The sequence below is a fragment of the Chaetomium strumarium genome (assembly GCF_033439665.1).
Source record: "Chaetomium strumarium strain CBS 333.67 chromosome Unknown B0T15scaffold_7, whole genome shotgun sequence".
Classification (NCBI taxonomy): Eukaryota; Fungi; Ascomycota; class Sordariomycetes; order Sordariales; family Chaetomiaceae; genus Chaetomium; species Chaetomium strumarium.
In genome coordinates this window covers 2,472,954-2,487,411 of record NW_026944435.1, presented here as the reverse complement: position 1 = coordinate 2,487,411, position 14,458 = coordinate 2,472,954, and the positions used below count along the sequence as shown (strand labels likewise).

Here is a 14,458-nt window from a genome sequence, read left to right as displayed (position 1 = left end):
TTCGTTACGAAAGCGCGGCGCTTACGCTTCAAGTCACAGGAACTATGATCCTTGGGATCAGCCATGGCGGAAGGAACGGGAAAAAGGTTAGGGTAACAAAAGGACTTACGACGGGAACCGGGAGTGTTAGCGCTAAAGTATGAATGTTCGGCGAACCTGGGTCTTTCGGGACGAAAGACGTGGAGAGGGGACATCGTGTCACGAACCAACCATATAGCAAGACCCGGTAGGGCACGACGGAAACAGGCAGAACCAATTAGCAGGGGTAAAAGCCGCAGGCGGCCGCATAAGGACGACCTGGGTAGCTCAGGGTTGCCGGCGAGCGAGAGCGATCATGATAGACTTGGGTAGCCGCCTACCCAAGGCGATCGAGGGTAGACCACGGTAGCCGTCGAACGACGGCGAGCCAATAGGATCGGCTAGGTATATAGTCATTCGTTATGGAGGACTCTGGGAGTTCTCCAGTGAGCAATACAAGCAGTAGAGTAGCCCTACCTTACTGTGCAGACATTGCGATTTGCATTGTTGTGAACCTTTTGGCTTCACCGAGACCTATAGTCCGACCAGCAGTTACCTTCGACCGGCGAACCCTTTCAGAGGCAGGACTGCCTGTGGTTTCGTCACAGGATCCTATAGAGGATCAAGAAGAAATAGTATATTATTAAAGGACCATTCGATACTTAATAGGTATAATAGGAAACGGAACCACTTAAGATCATAGTAGAAGGAAAAACCACCAAAGTAGTATTTGACATTGTTAAAATAGGGCCTAAGAAGGACATGATTCTAGGACGCTGTGACGGTGGAACCCACCGTACCATGGCACAGGCCATTGATTGGTCAACCTGGTTGGTGCCCCACCTTCCACATCTGGGCACATGCTCTACATCCTGTATTTAGACTTCTTCGCACCTTGCAGTCTTCGAGGATTCCTTTCCTCCAGCAAGTTCAATATTCTTGCAATGCAGTCAGTTTACCACCAGAGGCTTGACCCTGGCCTTGAACGACGGCCCTCGTGACACGGATCGACGAACGACAGGGGGGGTCGAACCAATAGAAGAAAGAAAAGAAATAGAAAGTAGAGGGAGGAGCATAATAGGAATAGTATAAAAAGAGGAGGGTAAAGTAGGCTAGAAGAGGTAAAAAGGCCGAAGCCAATAGGAGTCAAGCGCAGCGAAAAGCGGAGGACTAGAGAGAAGAATAGCAAAGAGTAAAACAAAGTGCTAAGTAGAAAGAGCAAGAAAAAGTAAAAGCGGAACAAGAACACGAGAAGAAAACGACACGCTAGAAGTAGAATAGTCGATAGCGGGCTAAAAAATAGAAGGCTATAGAAAAGCAAGAATAGGCAGATATATAGAGCAAATACTATAGGGGTTAGATATCGCTTAAGACGGACAAGACAAAGGTATAGTTACCTTTCCTATTATTTAACTAAGATCTAAACCAGAAGAATTCATTAACTAAAGGTCGATACTTGTTATAGATTATACCGTCTAAAATACCTTAGCTAGTCAAGTCCGGAACCTAGTAGGATATTAGCAAATCGAGCGTCTAGTCGTTCTTTCGCAAAGTGGTCCTAGTCTACTTGGCGGATCATAAAGGGGATAAAATATACCGAACAATCTATAACGAGAATAAAAGATAGTATACGGATAAGATTATAAGCAGATTCGGACCTGACATCCTTAAGGGGCCGTACGGAGATACCCTGAATATGATCGCCAAGCTTATAGTTCAGCTACGGGTTGAGGCTAAGATAGAGAGAAAGAGATAGCGGCTATAAGTGCCATCGGCGGTTCTAGTTTCGTAACCGAGTTGTTTCTTGGGCGAGGCTTCTATGGGATAGAATCCTCCTACCGCCATTTGTACATTACTGTAAGGTTCGACGTAAATAGTAATTAAAACCTTCAACTTACTTGTCTGGCTTGATAGTTTTACTATCTACTATATCCTATCTTTGTTACCTCAAGCTTACGATGCAAGCTCTCGGGGTATACAGCGACTGCTTCGAGGGCACGCACTATAGTGATGCGTCGCCGGCGGGCATCGAGGAGTGGTCTATAGCTTCTAACCTATGTCACGCACCGGCCGCTAGGGCACGGCGCCGCTCAGTACCTTCCCGATGCCTTCGGGTGGCAGCTCCACAATACGCGCGCTCTCGCCGACGCCTACGCGCGACAGGTGCCGTGCACCATATACATACCCGAATTTCTGAACGGTAGGTACTGTATTAACCCCGCCTATAGCTTGTCTCCTTTCCACGTGTCCTCCAGCAACACGAACATATAAAACCGCGCTATATATATGGAAGCACGACATAGCGTGCAATATAACTCACACTAGCCTGGCCGGCCTACCACCGCACGTGGAATCGCCATCGCACACGATGACGTGACACCAGAGTCCAAACCCCTCGTTAACCAGCCGCCCCTTCCACCACCCACCAGAGGTCACGCAGTCTTCGAATCGGTGCTCGACGAGCTCGAGAAGAAGCCCGCGCCTAGCCTGCTCGCCAAGGTCAGCCGGACCCTCACGACGCTATCCCTCCTCCCAGCCTACCACAGCTCCCTATACCATACCCGCCAGGCGGTCGCACACCCGCACGTACAGGCCTTTCTGCGCGGCCTGCGCGCAGACCAGCAGCCATCGCTCAACGCTACCGGCGCAACCAAGATCGGCGTGGCGACCTTTTGCTGTGGAGGAGGGGGGGGCTGCACGCCGTGCCACTGACGTACGACGGACCTCAGAGCCGGTACCAAGCGTCCGGGCGTGGTGAGGAGAAGCCGCCGGTGGACTGCGGTTTCACGGCGCACCCGTCGCTACTCAATTTCCCGCAGCACATCGATTTGGGTTCAACCACGACATGTCCAGGGTGGCGCCGTTCACGGACCACCACAGGAGGTTGGAGTTGGTCGGCGCCGCGCCGATCGTCACAGGCTCCTCCTCGGCCCAGATAGCTGCCGAATCCACCGTCTTGGACACGTAGGGGACCAGATCGGTGCTGGAGATGTCGTCGCAGCTGTCGGTCTTGTTGTAGCCCGTGGTGTCGGGTGTAGACGGGCTTGTGCCGTAGTAGACGATGCCGAGGATGACATGCTCCATGGAGTTGGTGGAAGAGCAGGAGGTCTGGGGGACGGCGCGGATCCAGAAGTTGTCTGCAGTGTCGGACTGGTCTGCATGGATGATAACATCATACCTTTGGCCTACAGAGCTCTAGTTAGTGAACAAGTGGCTATTGACGGAGCAGCCTGTTGTACGAACCAATGCCAATGCTGACGATGCTCGTGTTGAACGGCTGAATGGGAACCAAGTCGTTCGCAATGGCTTCCATGGTGTGGTTATCGATGGAGAACATGAAGAAAATATCTATCTCAGCATTGATGAGGCGCACGCGGTAATTACGACGTCCCCACGGTAAATGACACATTGAAACGAGAGACCGCTGTTATGTCGCCGTCAACGTAGATGTTCGTGCCGTTGATCAGGCCGTTGTCCTGAGTCGGTGGTCCATTCAGCTGGGCAGGATAGAACAGTGAGTCCGCAGTCTTATGGGTCCAGTCGTTGAGGAAGAGCACGCCCTATCCAGCTCAGACCTGGGGATAGTCATGTGGCCTACAATAAATCCCACGGGTATGCACGGGCCAACTGAGAGCTGTATCCTCCAACTCTCGGTTGGACCGTGCGTCAATGGCACCTTCTGGGAGCGGGCGGCTTGAGTGGGGCGATAAATAAGGACAGCGATCTGGGATGGCTTATAACAGTGTGCGGGCTGAACTATATATAGATACGCACAGGGCGGTCATGTTCTTCAGTGGTCTGGTATTGAACGATGGCTCAAAGTGACCGTACGGACCATGGCGCGCTCCTCAGGCCCTAGCACGACACGTTCCTTGTAGGAGCTTTCCACATATTGGTGTAGAAACGTCTGCACTAGTGCCTGAACGTTTGGGGTGGATGGATCCCGGGCGAAGTCGAGCCAGAAGCGGCGGGAGTCGAAACCACCGCGGCTTCACTAAGTTAGCTCGATCATGAGCCATATATATCCGGGGAGCACCATACCTGTTCATTGCACCTTCTTTCTCTCTAGTAAGCTTACAGAAACTTTAAGAGATAATTGAAATTAGTAATAGATCAGCACATTGTCCTAGGCTTTATATCGAGATCAGGTTTTGGCAAAGGAAGCCTAGGAAGAAGGGGAGAAGATATACTTAGTCCAGGCTTCCTAAATCCTATTGTGCTCCGCCTTCGTATCTGGAGCAATAAAGGGCTTCTTATTACCCTTCTCCTCGATGGCACTGACTATGTAAGCTTAGAGGAGCGCTTTAACTCTGGCCGGGTCCGCCCCGGAGAAGCGCGACTGTCGTTGTACCGTCACGGTGAATTGAGAAGTACATTAGGAGTAGGAACAACGACGAGAAGGTGAGGAAAGAAGGGAGTTCTGGGGTTTAGGAAGGGGGGGAGGGGGGAAGGGAGGCCACGATAGCAAGAGCGAGATAGGCCAGCAAGGCCAGCATACCGAGGCTCGAGGGTTGGGCGTAGTTGGTTCGCGTCCCCGGTTCGGGGACGCGATCCTGGCGCCAGAAAATGCACCTCCATCACGAATGCGCGGGGCGCGTGCTGAGGGGACTCAGTGGGTGTGAACCAAGTAGAGCGGGCGACGCCTTCCGGCCTCCGTCGCCGATACCGTTTGCATTCGTAACGGAGCCGGCCCCACTCTGGGAACGCGAACGGGTTCTCGGCCGGCAAAACTTCGGTCGAGGCGCTGGCCCGTGCCTGCTGAGTCATCAAAAGCAGTTGTGCGAAAAGCAAGATTTTGCGTGAAGTCCTCTGCTCTCCTTCCGGTGTATGCCCTCATTGTACTCATCTTCTACCTCCTCCGGCAGCGAGGTACCCCGTACAGCGTCCCAGACTCGCACATGGGAAGTTGGGAGTTGGGTTTGTCGAAGGGGGATGTGGGTCGCAACACCGAGTTTTCCTTGATTGGTTGCAGCCCTTGCTGTGGTGCCATTTCGGGAAGCTGGTGGTGGAGCAAGGTCCTATGCAACAACCTGAGGTAACTCTAAACAAAGACCTCGAGCAGGGATTGCAGTGATAGACGTACGATATAGTCGTGTGGCGGTGGGTTGATACGTCTTCCCATATATACGGTCGGATTGGTAGCGGCAGTACGTCTTAAGCCTCGAGGGGAAAACAACACATCGGCACTATAGACGCCCCTTGTCCACCGAGTTATGGTAAAGCCTTTTGGGAGGTCAACTCTGCCCGCCAACAACAGGCGAGTCATGTTCTTCAGATCATGGTTGCTGACGTCTACATTCAATATGTACGTCTATATTGCCTGCTGCTTACGTCACCAAGGCTTCATTGATTACCGATTTATTCTTGCATTCCGTCGAAGTGGGCTTCATATAAGATGCCATAGATTTCAGGCTTAAGCCCACATGTGTCCAGGTACCCGGCAGTCACTTATCCAAAGCGCTGTACGCCTTGCTAAGCCATAGCCCTGGGGGACTCTGAACCATCGTGGGCTGCGTCTCCCAAGCCTAGCGTCTCAAGAAGTTGCTGGCATCGTTTATTGTTATGTATGGTTCGGCCGCGGGGGTGTCGTCGTGCGGGTCGAGGAGACGCGATTGCCGCAGCACGAGAGACTGGTCGTCGAAGCAGGACTGGTGACCCCGGGGCCTTTACGGAGGACATAATGCCTCATCAGTCGGTATAAAAGCCGCTATTACTGCAGTGGACCAAACGGCATTGATGCGCTCGCTCAGAGTGGCAAGGCGTACCTTGTATCGCTCTTCTCGCTGAGACGCATGTATAACAGATTCATGCGTTAAGACTCGGCGCTAGAAAGGGCCGGTACCGTCAGGAGTCGTCCCGCCGACAAAGCTGCAGCTGGTGCAGTCCCTCTCCCGCCCCCCGCCCCCCGCCCCCCCCAAGGAGCGATCAGCCTCGCCGTGCAGGACGTCTCTCTCTCTTTCTCCCGCGTCTGCCTCGGCAAGGATGTAGGACGAACTCTCATCTAGGTGCGCGCGCGAGTAGCGCTTTACGCGTCGATCAAGTGCAGTTCGAGGAGATGGTAGATATACGCCAGTCTGCGGAACGCGCGAAGGTTGTTTTCAGTTGCTCTCAAACGTCTGTCCACGGACTCTTGCGGGTTCAAGCCTTGCACAAGGTTATGATCCGAGCTTGGCCTCGGCCAAGCGGGTTTCTGCCTTGCCGCGGGACGTCGGGCAGGGCAAAGACGTGCTGGAAGAACCTGGAAAGAAGGGTTGCGTCGACAAGAAACGGCGTCGACGTCAGGGGGTTCGGGCTTCCCGGGATGGCTAGGAGGTAGTCGATTGGGTGTTTCCCATGGACGGGAAGTCGTGCCGTTGGAGGCGTAGGGGGCATTTGGAAGGGTCAGGGGGTGGCCCCGTGGCGGGACACAGTCCTCTCCCTACCCGCTGCATGGCAGAGGGGCCGTGCCCTTGGGCACACCCAATGCCGCGAGGTGGGCATGGTCGACGACGTAGCGGTCCCCGCGGCAGGGCTTGGAGGCGGGCAAGGACCCGGTCCAGGTGGTGTAGCGTTGAAAGGTGGCGGGCACCTATAGCGAGTAATCGATGGTGCCCAAAAGGGCGTCTTCAGCGATCTGAGACTGAGAGACAGCGATGCGGAGCCGAGGGCGCTGAAGTACGCCAAGCACATGAAGGCGGTATATGGCTGTCGGCTTCGATGTGTGGCGGAGGAGATGCACGCCTCGGCTGTGGAGGGGACAACGGTGGACATATACCGGGAGCTTCCAGAGCGGATGAGGGAGGAAGCGACTGACTGTTCTGCTCGGCTGAGAACTGCGTCGGCCTTGCAGGACCTTTCAGCTGATCCGCGCAGAGAGTAGGCCTGATCTTGGATTTGTGGCCTTGCCGTTGGGGAAAGGGGGGAGTCTGAGTTCAGGAAACAGAAGTTTTGTTCCACTAGCAAAGTCACCACGAACACAACGGCAATGCTGCAGATTACTAGGAGCCTTGGTCCGGTGTTGGGCCTGGCTGCCGGCTGACCCTAGATAACGAGGACATGATCGACTGCCTTCTTGCTGGACACGAGCATATTGAAGAGCTGTGCGTCGCTGTCCTAGGTCGGGAATTGCTGGTGCGCGATTTGATGTTGTCGCTAGAGGGTTTCGTGGACGGAAGGGTGTTGCTTGACTTCCGCCGTATGACTTTGGCTCGCAGCATAGACCTGAGATCCCTCATGACGGGGGGAGTCCTCGACTTGATACTGGCTTGCTGAGGTCTGAAGAAGCGACGGGCATATAGAGTACGTTGGTATATCGACGCCCCCTTTTGTTTGTGTACCTCGTGATGTCTATATATGAGTGTGTATACATGTACGTACTGATGAGCCTTGATATATAGATAGACGCTATTTCCTTAGCGGCGGATTCATCGACTGAATGCTCGCTGGTATCGCAGTGACGAGGGAGTGTTCCACGCCATCAGGCTCTCGGACCGAGCTCGCCCTCTAGCTTATCTCAGGCTGGCACCACAGACATAAGGGTGTCCTTTTCTAGTTAGGTAGAGAAGCATTTATGAACCCCTTTGTGGCCGGACTGTATCAAACGAATCGCGTTTTTTGACATATAGTTCACATTACTAGCCTTCAATTGTCATACTTGCCTTTTCTCCATAGACGCCGGGCCAGCTAAGTACCTACCTACTTTTGCGACCCGCATGAGCGGCACATGACCGTCCCAGCTAGCCAGACGCTCGAGCTGTACAAGCGCTTGCACTAATCACGTAGTCAAATGACTATGAAAACGACAGAGACAGTTCAATTGCGGCCCAATCTAGGCCGGACACAAACTGCTCTTTCATCTGAGATCCGGTGTATCCTGACGACATCAACTGGCTACGTGCTGTTCCGCTGTTCAGTCAACAACGCTACCCTAAGAAGCGCTTCACATCCGAGTTTCAAAGAAAGCCTCGACAGAGATTGGTACGGGCCGCTCGAGGGGGCAACCTATGGTCAAACGAAAACCGCACACCAACGGTCAAGACCAGTAGGACTGAGATTCTCAGGAGATGAAACGAAAACCATTTTGGTCCCCGATTCCCCTCCCTTTTCCTTCTTTCTTTTCGATCTCTCTCTGTCATTCTTTTCGTTTTCTTCCATTTGATTTTCGCTTGCTGGATCCCTTGTTCCTCGAACTGTCCGGGGTCAGTTTAGCATAAGGTGATATCGGTTATGGGACGATAACCTTACGTCCTGACCAGCGGCCTCGCCGTCGGCACCAGGTGGCTAGACGTAACGAGCAATGAGGTCAACGACAACAAAGACGCCACTGCTGAACCAGCAGATTCCCAACGCCCAAACGGACGGACCGACGAATCGGGAGTTCCGGTACAATACATCATCTCAGCGCACCGATCTACACCCAGAGTTACTAGATGAACGCTTTCCAGAGTTCCGTCGATGCAAACGGCTGTTGTGTCTCGCAAAATGACTAGAGCAGGCCCCTTGCCCGTTCTTCCACCAAACCAGGTTCGCATACCCACACGCCACCCGCACCAGCCGGGTTGGGAGGCGAGTCGCAGATACGTCCCAGATGGCGCGACAAACGCAGTAGGCTAGTAGTTGGGGCCCAAAATGGCAGATTCCCATCCCATGGGCACATACATGCCCAAACGCAAAGGGGGCCGGTCGGCTTGTGTGCGAACAGGTTGAACCCTCCTCCCCTTGCCCCCTGCCGCCGTCATCTTCACAAGGATGGACGAAAGGTATCTGGTAGTACTACTTGTAAGGTAGTCACTTGGTCGTACAACTTCCCAGAAGAACGCCGGCTTCTTTCTCTCTCCCGCATGGCTTGGCGGGTTTTCGATCGATCGATCGATCCCAAAGCCAAGGCCAAAGTGACATACATTGAGAGGAAGGTGTGATTGCCATCCGGTCGGGAACAAGGGGGAGAACACACAACACAACACGCCAGGAGGCTTTTAGTCAAAAAAGAGAAAAAAAAGAAAACAACCTACCAAGCATGAGAGCATCAGGCATCGAGGGCCAGCGATGACGGAGTGTGGTAAATGCGCAACACAACTCAACACAACTCAACGCAACAACAACGCAGCACTGCGCAGCTCATGCGATCGTTCGTTCGTTCGGCTGATCGTCCCGGCGCAGGACGGGGGGGTCCGGGGGCCCACGGACAGGCACATGTGTCCTAAAAGCTGCCGGCTTTAAGTGCCAAGTATCGCTTGCCATTGGAAGTTGATTACTTGACGTGGGTTTGCTCTCTCTGTCCTGCACCAGGGAATCGGTTTCCCCCCGGTTTCCTCCGTGGGCGATATATGCGGGAAAGTCCCAGAAGGGAAATGGGGGTGGAGAGAAGGCCGGGCGGGAGTCGGGGGGATTTGCCGAGAATTCAGTTTTTATGCTCGGCGATGGAGGAAGAGGGAAAATGTGATTCCTCCGTTGTTTGCAAAAGCCAGCCTGAGCATTCGATCGATTGTTACGTCTCTGAGTTGTCTTGACTCTTGTGGCTGTGGCGTTTTTGCCCGCATACGCCGTACATAAATACCTATGCAACTGTATGCCAACATACTACTAGGAAGAGGAAAGTTAGACTGACAGGTCGAACATTGCATGCATGCCCAGTTCTTGCACGTCCAGTTCTTCCCAGATGGCTTTACGCCAAGTGCCCCCGGGATCTGCCTCCGATGTCGTTCTGCAGGAAAGTTCATCGCCCCCAGAAAGGCCGGGGCTTTCCAATCTCCAATCAGATCCCGATCGGGGTTGGCACTTGCTGGCAGGACCAGGGTGCTGGGCTGGGCCAGCCGCCCCATCATCAATCCGCTTGCTTCTTCTTCTACCCACCTCATGCAGCGTAACCCTGAGGCGTGCTTGGGGGATCGACGCCCAAAATCCAGGATTCCAGATAGGCGAATCGGCCGGCGTTGGCGGGCACGGCACTTGCGGCTTTTCGGATTTTGGGGTGGGTGGGTGTGACCCGTCGTACTACTCCAGGAGGGTACTGTGTGGGGAGGAAAGCCCGGCATTTGGGCCGTTTGCAAGGCACGCGGTCACGGCGATCATGCCGGGTGTTTTATGTAGTATGCCAATGGAGTTCAGGGCATCAGGGGTCTACTTCTCTCGTGGCTGGCCCCTGGGGATTACAATTTACCAGGCGATTGGCCCATCCACGTGGGATGACTTGCTGGTCATTGCCGAGACAGTTGCTGACCCTCTGCCGCTCTGCGTGGCTAGCCGCGACAGCTTCTCCCCATCAGCCGTCATCAGCGGCGGGTCTAAGAATCTAAGTCTCTTCTTTGCTCAGGCATCGCCGCCGCCCCTCGGGATCTACTATTGGATGTACAAGTACATGTACATGTACATGTACATGCCATGCGGGCGAAAAGCGAGATGCTCCCGTCCCTTTCCGCCCCCCCTCCCCCCCTAAAAACAAGCCCCCCGGCACTTCGTAAAGCCCCGAAGCACTGCGATACAGAAAAGATGAGATTTGAGATCGTATGCTCGGGCCGGTGCCGGCTGGCTGAGCTGAGCCAGGAAAAATCAAAATACATTGTGGGGGGGGGGGGGAGGGGTGTAACTTGTAAGAAAGAAAGAGAGAGAGAGAGAGAGAGAGAGAGAGAGAGAGAGAGAGAGAGCGTGCTCAACCGGCCCGACGACTGCCGGGGCGTGCAACCATCACCGGTGGAGGCGATGGTCCCAGGAACCGGGTCGAGTTCCGCCCCCGGGAGGCGTGCACCGGGGGGGACTTCCGGATTCGGCAGTCTGTTGTCCATTTTCAGCAAGGCTCCCGTACCACTCCTCGAAATGGGCCCCTGGCCAATTTACCCCCCTCCGTGAGAAATGACCCAAAGCTGAATGTGATGGATGAGCTTGATGAGGGAGGACGACAAGATGTGAGGAGCGGACAACAATGGCTCAAAGCCGTCGAGTCCCGTGGCTGGCGGCCCGTGTGGCTACCCCATGCGGCCCGACTTAGTAGAAGTGAGATCGGTCCCAGGCGTTCTCGAGGAAGGGAAGCCGGCTTTCATATCTATTCAGTCGGCCTCGTCTTCTTGTTTTTTGTCATCCACCTTTTCTGTGCCCTTCTGTTTCCCTAGCACTTCCGGAGACCCAGCAAATTCAATCGACGGTAGTCTCTACTACCAGTACGACAGTATAGCTGTTAACCCCATCCGAACTGAGGAAGCAACAACACATCTGTGTGTATGCGTACGAGGACGTCGCGGGGACGCCCCAAGTTTCAGGACACTGGTTTTCATCTCATCTGCTCAGAAATCCCCGAGCCAGCACTGGTGCCCAAGCAGTGCAGGCCTGCGCGAGTTTTCCCCCTCTCTCCAGGCGTTCCCCATCCGCGGGAACCTACACACACCTGCAGACGAACCAGAAGCCGGCCGCTCTGACCGCTCAACGGTGGCAGCCCGACGAACCCTCCACCGTATCAGGCATCTGGCAGTAGTCAGTCAGTCCGAAATCCGAATCCTCCGGGCATCGAGTGCGGGGGGGCCCCTAACAGGTCCGCCGCACTCTCTCCAGCAAGCAAAGATACGGTCCGTCAAAGCAGCGGTGAGGAGAGAGCAGCAGAGAAGGCGAGCGGTGGAAAAGAAGGCGCGGCCAAGCAGAGGCCAGATTCAGAAGAAGCACATCATCGCATTGGGCAGCCCCGCGGCAGTCGGCGAGGGGCTCAGAATGTTTATCAACCTGGCAAAGCCCCAGACTGACACGGCGGCCGTCTTTTCCCGCGACAATGTCTTCGCCAGCTCGCCCGCAGCTGCAGCAGCCCTCGCGCCGTGGTGCTTCCACCTGAATCAGATCAACATAGCACACTTCCTCGGCCACCAGCCGCCGGCGCCCCACGACATGTCTTTCAACAACAGCAGCAACAACAACAATAACAGGCCGATGTCTCTGAACAGCGGGTGGTCCCAGCAGCCCGGGATGGTGGCCAAGCAAGACGGACCACAACAACTTGAACATGAACATGGCGTCCCGATGTACGGTACCGGGTACTACCCCGAGAACACGCCTGATAGCGTGCCGCTCTCGGTATGTTGTCTCGGAGCCCAAGACAAAGAAGAAAAGAAAAAGCTAAAATCGAGTGATTGATGCTAATGCTTTGGAAAGACCACAGATGAACACACGGCACTGACGGCGGGCAATCGCGCCTCTGGCTCATCCTACGTCAATCAAAATGTCTCGCCCTACCCGGGTGCTGCAAACGTGGTGCCAACGGGCTCCGAGCTCCTGGATCCGTCCACCACCTACTGGCAGCTGGTCCCGCCACCGGGCCTGGCACCCCCGGCTCCTCCTTCGTTTGCGCCGCCGCCCCATCATCTTCTGAGCCATCTCCACGACGGCGGGGGGGACCACCACCCGATCTGGCAGCAGCACCCGGGCAGCAACAACACCAACCCTGCCGCGTTTGAGTACCACGGCGGCGGGCACTACACGTTGGATGTCCACGCCGCCAGCGTGCTGCCGCAAACCGTCTTCCGGCCCGGGGGCGAGGAACAACTCCCCGACCTGCTGCACCCCCTCGCTTCTTCTGCGATGCCCGCCGCCGAAAGGGAGCAGTGCCAGCAGCAGCAGCCGACCAGCAACGCCAACCCCCATCAACTCGAATATTCCTCCTCGGGCATGCTCGAGGGGGTCGAAGCCATGGTGTTGAGCGACGAGACCACTGGCTACCCGCCCGAGTACGACCGCGGCGGAGTAGTAATGCTTGCCAGCGGCAGCAACTGGGCGGTGGCGGCGGAGCCATCATCAATAGCATCATCAGGGACAGCCGCCGCCGCCGCCGCCGCCGCTGCTGCTGCTGCGTGCGAAGAAGGCAAGACGGTCTCGCCCAAGCTGCTGCGCCTGCGGCAGACGCCGTCCCCGGCCGCGTCGTGTGAGGGCCTCCGCACGAGCTTCATGATGCCGATGCCCGGGTCGGCTGAACTTGACGCCCACGCATTCTCAGTCCATCATCATCATCATCATCATCACGAACCCTTTGTGCCCTCGCAACTTGCTACGAGTACGAGTAGTAGTAGCACGAGACCAGGAGGAGCTGGACTTGTACAAGTACCAACTACTACTAGTAGTATGAGAAAGTCGCGCAAGCGGCTGCCAGACATGACATTGACGTCGACGACGGGCTGCCAGCGGCTGAATCCGACCATCCTCCCATCTTCTTCTTCTTCTTGTTCTTCGAGACGCCGCAAATCCACCACGTCCACCAGTGATCCGCCGCCGCCGCCGCCGTCGTGGTCGCCCCCGGCCAGAAGGCTGACGCGGCTCCGGCCCAAGCCCAAGCCCGAGCAGCAGGCTCAGCAGCAGCAGCAGCAGCACCACTCATCTCCCTCGGCAGCAGCAGCCGCAGCGCTGGGATCATTGGGAAGCAAGAGCAGCGTCGTCGTCGACCTGGCGGACCGCATATCCAAGGACGACTTCCTCGTGCGTCAGAAGCAGCTGGGCCTGACATACAAGGAGATCCGGCGGATGGGCGGCTTTACCGAGGCCGAGTCGACGCTGAGGGGGAGGTATCGCACGCTGACCAAGAGTCGGGAGGCGAGGGTTAGGAAGCCCGAGTGGTCTGAGAAGGATGTGAGTTTTACCTTTGCTTTTCTTTTTTTTTCTCTTTTTCTTTGCTTTGCTTTTATGGTTCATCATTCTGGCAGTCATTCATTCATTCCCCCAACCCCCAACCCCCAACCCCCAAACCCAAACCCACCTTCCTCCAACCCACCTTCCTCCAGTCCCTCATGAACCTTACCCACCTTACCCTAATAATCCCCTTTCAAAAAAAATACGTACAAAAAAACAACTAACAAACCGAAAAGCTACGCCTCCTAGAAAAAGCAGTCCGCACCCTCGCCCCTAACAACATGCTCACCCCCTCCCCCTCCCTCTCCTCCCCCCCACACGGCGCCTCCTCCTCCTCCCCAATCCCATCATCATCCGCCAAAGTCCCCTGGAAGAAAGTCGCAGAATACATCGTGACCCACGGCGGGACCTACCACTTCGGCAACTCGACCTGCCGCAAGCGCTGGGACGAGCTGGTGCGCGAGCAGGCCGCGAGGGGGAAGAGTCTGCGCGAGGGGTGGTTTTTCTTTGATGATGATGATGATGACGAGGAGGATGGTGATGGTGAGGGGGATGATGAGAGTCATGATGGTGGTGGTGACGGTGGCGGTGAACATAACGGGGATGACGAGCGGGCGGTTGGTTGGTAGTAGTAGTAGTAGTCTTGGGGAGTGGGGATTGGGGAGTTTTGTCGCTCAGGGGTACAAGATACATTACCACACCGGCCGGGTATGGGGCAGGGTATGTGAAATTGTGGGTAAGTTAGGTAGGTAGTTGGGCGGTGGTCCAGCAGGGTAGGAGGAGGTAATGGTTATACCATGGTGGACGGGGCGTTCATCTAGGGCGGCGAGGATGGGAGCTGTGTGTGTGTGTTCTACTCAACAGATTC

The 14,458-nt window shown here is 55.4% G+C and overlaps 3 protein-coding genes across 3 annotated transcripts; 2 read left to right on the top strand and 1 right to left on the bottom strand.

Moving 5' to 3' along the window:
- Window positions 1–1,976: 1,976 nt before the first annotated feature.
- B0T15DRAFT_505653 (uncharacterized protein) lies at window positions 1,977–2,730 on the top strand (the record flags this gene model as incomplete). Its single annotated transcript, XM_062867534.1, has 3 exons — window positions 1,977–2,025; window positions 2,096–2,218; window positions 2,402–2,730. 3 exons carry the CDS (start codon window positions 1,977–1,979, stop codon window positions 2,728–2,730), a joined length of 501 nt encoding a protein of 166 aa, XP_062718436.1.
- Window positions 2,731–2,847: 117 nt separating this feature from the next.
- Window positions 2,848–3,397, bottom strand: B0T15DRAFT_363346 (Cupredoxin; the record flags this gene model as incomplete). Its single annotated transcript, XM_062864160.1, has 2 exons — window positions 2,848–3,203; window positions 3,262–3,397. Coding segments are annotated over 2 exons (492 nt in total), but the record flags the coding sequence as incomplete, so codon positions are not given.
- Window positions 3,398–11,691: 8,294 nt separating this feature from the next.
- On the top strand, window positions 11,692–14,219 carry B0T15DRAFT_562606 (uncharacterized protein; the record flags this gene model as incomplete). Its single annotated transcript, XM_062870585.1, has 3 exons — window positions 11,692–12,048; window positions 12,127–13,590; window positions 13,827–14,219. The coding sequence occupies 3 exons, from the start codon at window positions 11,692–11,694 to the stop codon at window positions 14,217–14,219; spliced, it is 2,214 nt and encodes a 737-aa protein (XP_062718434.1).
- Between the last annotated feature and the right edge of the window lie 239 nt (window positions 14,220–14,458).